The sequence below is a fragment of the Saccostrea cucullata genome, unplaced genomic scaffold (assembly GCF_032062105.1).
Source record: "Saccostrea cucullata isolate Sc308-1 unplaced genomic scaffold, CSIRO_AGI_Scuc_v1 ctg10575, whole genome shotgun sequence".
NCBI lineage: Eukaryota > Metazoa > Mollusca > Bivalvia > Ostreida > Ostreidae > Saccostrea > Saccostrea cuccullata.
The window spans coordinates 14,040-20,245 of NW_026923782.1; the positions used below are offsets into that span (position 1 = coordinate 14,040).

The 6,206-nt window shown below is 31.8% G+C and overlaps 1 protein-coding gene across 1 annotated transcript; it reads left to right on the plus strand.

The window, feature by feature from the left end:
- Nucleotides 1-266: 266 nt before the first annotated feature.
- On the plus strand, nt 267-1,546 carry LOC134264909 (complement C1q-like protein 2). The gene is made up of 2 exons (XM_062747161.1): nt 267-429; nt 1,146-1,546. The coding sequence occupies exons 1-2, from the start codon at nt 267-269 to the stop codon at nt 1,544-1,546; spliced, it is 564 nt and encodes a 187-aa protein (XP_062603145.1).
- Nucleotides 1,547-6,206: the final 4,660 nt, after the last annotated feature.

The window sequence follows — 6,206 nt, forward strand, 5'->3', positions numbered from 1 at the left end:
AGATACTGGTTATTTGCAATTTTTGAGTTTTTGGACAGAGGAAGGGTTAGAAATGCAGGACTTAGCAAATTTTGAATTGAAAAAGTATTGTTCAATTTCCTCGATTACAGTTCTTTTTAAAGAATAGAATAGAAATCGTCCAAATCTTTTTAAATGTCCCGAAGAATAATCTGGGATCCTGTATGTTTGATGTAAATATTTTGGATATTTAAATGTCCAACAGTCGAAAAACTTGACCTAACTTGAAATTCTATTCCGTTATCGACATGTTAAGAGAAGCTCTTCTAGGTGTATTTCTGGCTTTTCTCATTACATACATAATTCTGACTGAGAAGAGGATCGATAGCTTAACTTCATCAAATACAGATCTGAGAAAGAAAGTGGAACACCTCATCAATGCAAATCAGAACTTGTTAAAAGGATTTGAGGGTAGGTAATCATATTCTCCTTCTGGAACACCAATATATCGATATATAATCAGTTATGATATAAAATGTTACTTCATCTTGTCATTATACTAAAAATGAATATCCATCAAGAATTGCTGATTAAACTCCACAAGTTCAAACATGACGATTATCAAAAAGACACGTTGTTTTAATTTTTAGATATTTAAATGTGCTATTAAAAGAATATATTATTAATCTTAACATGGAATTTTCATTGAAACAATTATTTGGTATTCTTACTGGACTTTTTCGAAAAGCACTGACTTTACAGTTGACTGTTTACTTGGACATTTAAACCTGAGCATCTACATCAACGGCGGTCCGGAATTGTTAGAGGATAAGAAAACCTTTCTAGTTGTCATAGTAATGGTGTTAGGGGCACTTATGTGTAAAGGCCTGGATTTGAAGGTAGGATGGTTGTCATTTTCTTCAAGGACAACTTTTCTGTGCTTTGAAATAGCCCGTTATCTTCGTTGAATTGAATATTGAGCTTAATATCTATATCGTGAAAGAGCTTTCACACTCTGTCCTAGTGTGAGCGTAACTCGTCAACTGTAAAAGTCAGCGCTTCTCGTAAAAGCCCATTAAGAACAATATATAATGACCATTTTTCCCTATTGTCGAATACAATGATTTTTTTCTATAGCACTGATTTCTCTATACGATAACTACCTCGACATTATTTCTATTTTTTAGACTCGTCAAAGAATGTTGCCTTTACAGCTGGTACGACAGGTGCGGGAGGTACCGGAAGCGGAAGTACACTAGTATTTCCTGTGGTCATCAATAACGTTGGAGGTGGATACGACCCAAGTACAGGGATCTTTACCGCCCCTACAGCTGGACAGTACGTCTTTTACATTAGTGCTCAGGGCTATAGCAGTGACACATTGTATGTATCTATTGTACTTAATGGAGAAGCAAAGGTAATGACAATGTCTGACGGGGGACGGGGTAAAGATTTCTACGATTCTGGATCCAACCTGATGACTCTAAATCTCCAACAAGGAGACAGAGTGTGGGCAAGATGCCATAGTGGGTCAAATTATTACAGCGAGGGAATACCCATTACAACTTTTTCCGGTTTTCTAGTTTAATAAATCTCTTTGTGTCCAGTGAATATCAGAAAGTTTTAAAGTTTTCAATCTGTCCTCAGTGGAAGTTGGACATTTGCCAGAATTCGAGGAACTTTTAAGAGCAAGTTTGCACTAAAATAAAGTACTACGTGTATAGATTTTTGAATGCCATTTAGTGTTGATTTGCTAATTCGGTTGGCGACGAAGCATATTGTACAAAACGTGTGCAAAAATAATGATAAATTAGATACTCGCTCGTCAATTAAGACATTTCAGTTTCGAAAAATCAGAGGTTATAAACTTCATGACGCTTCACGCCTGCATATTTCACGAAGTGCTTTGTAGTACATGTTGCTCATGAACTTTCAAAAATAAAATTCATACCTGATATTTAAGAGCCATTCTCTGTAATGACTTGAAATTTTATATAGGAGCTGTGGCACGCATAGTCTCAGAATTTCTCCAAACTCTCTATAAGAAAAGTCATTGATACCCTAAACTGAAATCAGGCAAAAATTGGTTGCTATGCTCTATAGTTACCATGGCAACATGTCTTTAAGTTCGAAAAATGGCAATTTTTAACATGTTTAGAGCCCCATAGTTAACATTTGCGGCAAAGCAAACTATTGGCGATGACTGTTTCCAAAATTAGAAGGTCAGATGTCTCAAATGCATGATAAACATGTTTGGTAAATCAACTATTACAAACGTTACTATGGTAACAAATGTATTCAAAAGTAAAAAAAAATATTCATTGAATTTTATAAAGTCATACACGTAAAAATAAAAAGCAATTATAGGATAAAATGTGACCAAATAACAGAAAAAAGAGCCTTGAAACATATACCAAGAACAAAATATGATATTTCATTTTGGTTGGCAATGGTTGCCAAGGTTTTTATACCACAGAGAGCCTTCAAAGTAACATTCTGTATGTTTAAATCTGATCCTATCTTTTAAAAAAGCACATTTCCTTATAACTAATGATCAATTTTTAAAGATGTAGGTGTGCTCCTAGTCTTCCCATTTGAAAAAATTCAGATTAGATTCTTTAAGTAGAGCGTTGCTATGGAAATAAGCAGAAAATATATGCTTAAAAACCTTAAAAATATCTTCTTTCCTTGGATACGTACCCTTAAATGTAGATTCCCAAAACTTTTATGATTGATATTTATTAACAGCTTACCTGACTTTTAATTTTGACTATCATCCAATCTCTAAGTGGATGCAAGAAGTTGGCACACAGGGTTTAATATTGATATAAAGTTCACAAAATCGAACATTTTCCCTTCTTGGTAACCATAGCAACAGTGTTGTTTTCTTCATCAAATTTTATCAATATATGATATTCAACTTCAGTTCTAACAGATAACTACTATTCAAACTGAGTCCTTTAATTTGTTCCTTGATTATATGGCAATTTAATTCTTAATGCAGTGAAAAATAATTCACTTTTAAGCACTGGTACTTTGTTTCCATGGTAACACTGCAAAGTAATAATTATATCCAGTTTTTTCTTATGGTTTTGGTGTTGCAAGGTCCTAAGGATGCATATTTGCCAGTCTTGAATTTTCATGTTTTTCCTCAAGACAGTAGCATTAACCCAATCTTAGTTACTAGTTTTGCATGGTTACACTGTGTTACCATGGCAACCATAAAAGTTATTTATAGAATAATATTGCTTATACCTATATACTTAAGGTCAAATATTTTCATTGTTTTTCTTGAGTCATTGATTGAGTTTGAGCATATAACACCTATCATTAGTGAATACGGAGTGTTTTTCAGCATATTTCAGCATTTTAAATGTATTCCAAATGTACCCTTGGTAACCTTACTTAAAGATATATTCTAAACAGTTTCTTTACAGTATAAGTGACATCAAGGTGTCATGTTTTTGTGAGAATGGTTTGTTTCCTTTTTCTAGTTTTTATTAAGCCACAGTAAGATTTAAAGTGGCTGAAAATCTCGATTTTTCAAACTTTTCCGGCTGTTGCCATAGCAACCGAGACACATAGCAACGAAATTTTGTTTGATATTTGTTTCTGGTGTCAAGTACTAAGCATGGGTGAAGTTTCATCAAAATCGGTGACCATGCGTGGCAACGAAGTTCAAGTGGTTACAGAGAATGGCTATTTAAAAATTACTTACAACACATTGTATTACTTGCCACAACACTTCATGAACTATCATTTGAAAAAAAAAACACCCAGTTTTAACCAAGTCAGCAGCAAAATATGCTTGTTCATGAGAAATGATCATTTTTGTACTTTATATGGAGAAATTAGGGGAATTAAACAGAATTTTAAAAGTTAGATATTAAAGACTGAATGTAATATACAAACATGTACCTGAATACATGTACGTAATGATCTGTTTGACAGATTGTTTTCGATTACATCCTTTTCAATCAAAATGGAACTCGTACATATAATGACATTGTCAGTGTTATTTGTAAAATTATATTGTTGAAAACCACTCTGATTGTACACAGAAGTACTCTGGAGCTGACGTTAAAAATTGCTTGAGTTTCTGATTGTTAATGTCTATGAAGTTTTTGGAGATCAGATCTTGTAGCAATTTACCGAAATTACCATGTATCAATTGCGCTAAATTTATAGCAGATCTAGACCTATCTTTGTATTCATATGAAGCAAAATTTGCAAAAAAATATATATGAAAGAAATAAAAGATACATAGAGACTGACACATCTGTTATTATTTGGATATTATATTACGCAAAGACGTTAATGATAAGCTAATAATAACGCCTTATGATAAACGAGAAGACTAACTTTTCAATTGTCAACTTCCCCTACCTGTATGTAGCAATATATCCTTATCATATGCATATGGGGCTAGTGTCTCTCAGTTCATCGATACGCAAGAAAATGTTCTGCATATGAGTAATTAAGAATAAAGTCATTGACAAAGAAGGCAATAAAACAAGGATATCAAGAGTCTTTTAAAAGCCTTCATGTTGCAAGTTCTGTGGTCGATACACTTATCTTGTCAGCAAATAGAATCTATCATGAAATGATAACTGACTTTTGACATACTTATTGTTATAGACCATTATTTACAAAATGAATCGGCTGGGCATTTTTCCTTAAACTGTCTGAATGTTCACTTTATAACTGAATTTTAAATTATTTTTTTAAGCTCAAAGCAAACAGGACGATGCTAGCAGAGGGAAAGGGTTAAAGCTATTTAGGAAATTACAAATGGAATATTTGTAAACTTCAAATCATGAACAAACGCAAAATTACTAGAATGTTATGAATCCTAAACTGAATCTTGTCGACCATGGGTAATTCACTGCTTTTACTAGTACTGCAAGAAGATTACATATAATGGGTCATTTTCAAAAAAAGTCCACTTTTTTGTCTTTTGATCAGAATAATAGGAAAACGTTTTTTTACAGTGAATTTTTTTTTCCCGTTGGTTAATATACATGGTCATACAGCTTATAAGTTATTTTTATGATCATCTCCCAAGTGTTTTATAAAAATATTCTCTGCATTCCAAGTAAAATTTAACAGTAAAACCATGTCACATTAACAAAAAATTTTTAACGCGCTTATTTAAATGAAAGGGAAAATATTACCCTGTGAAGATATGTACAAATTTTGCACCTCATATTAATTGAATTCTTTTACAGATTAATTTAATATGATTGTTTTAATTATGCCGCCCACTAAATACTAGTATTGTGCATTTAACATTCAGGAAGTGACATGTCCTTCCAGTTTATGTCATCCCTGTTACCACAAAGAAAATGTTAAAATAAAAGTTATCTCACTTTCCTAGGAACTGTTTTCATGATCAACAATATATCATCATTTTCTGTTGTCTCAAGTTTATAAGCGCCATGATTTGAAAGTGAGTAAAGAAAGGGTTCAAAGGTCGATAAGTTTGTCTTATTGGTAGAGTATAATGTAAATATGTCCTATCTGTTACCTTCATAATATGCAAGTTCTCTTTGAATTATTTATTCTGCTAAAACAATCAGATTTACAAAGTTACAAAGAAACTGTTTCAATGTCTTGATGATGCAAAAAGATAGTTTACTAAATAACCGGTGATTTATATGAAAATGTCCATCCTTTTACTGTCATTCCTTTTACCATTAATATGGTAACGGGGAAAAAACTGGACTTCATATTTTATTTTTAACAATAAAAACAATTACTTTTATTTTTCTAAATAATATAATTTTAAAATCACATGTTAAAAAACTTCGTAAATCATATCGAATTAAGTAAGTGCTTCAAAAAGTGCCATTATAACTTAAACATGCACTCTTGTAACAGAATGGACAAAAATTTTAACAGGAGGGGCAAATTATCCTGGTATTTATATACCTATTTAAGTTTCATAATTTGTTTTTCTTAAAATAATGAAAAATTCTTAGTTTTGCAACAGCATAGAGTACCATTAATAAACAAAAATTGAACTGATAGATATTTTAATAGCACTTTAGAATTAAATTTCGTAACAGGATGGACATAAATGTCTTTTTTTGTCTCAAATTTGCCAGATTTGACAAAATCATTTTTTTTTTTCTACATTTATTTCTCTTTTCCTAACCAATAAAGTTAAAAGAAAGTCAATTTTTTATTTAAAATGTAGATTTCATTGTCCATCCTGTTACACTGTTTTGTCCATCCTGTTACTGTTT

Bases quoted from the DNA above. Each gene is read 5' to 3' on its own strand.
- LOC134264909 (XM_062747161.1), top strand. From the start codon at position 267: ATGTTAAGAGAAGCTCTTCTAGGTGTATTTCTGGCTTTTCTCATTACA. The intron at 430-1,145 runs GTAGGTAATCAT...TCTATTTTTTAG, and splicing joins CTTGTTAAAAGGATTTGAGG to ACTCGTCAAAGAATGTTGCC.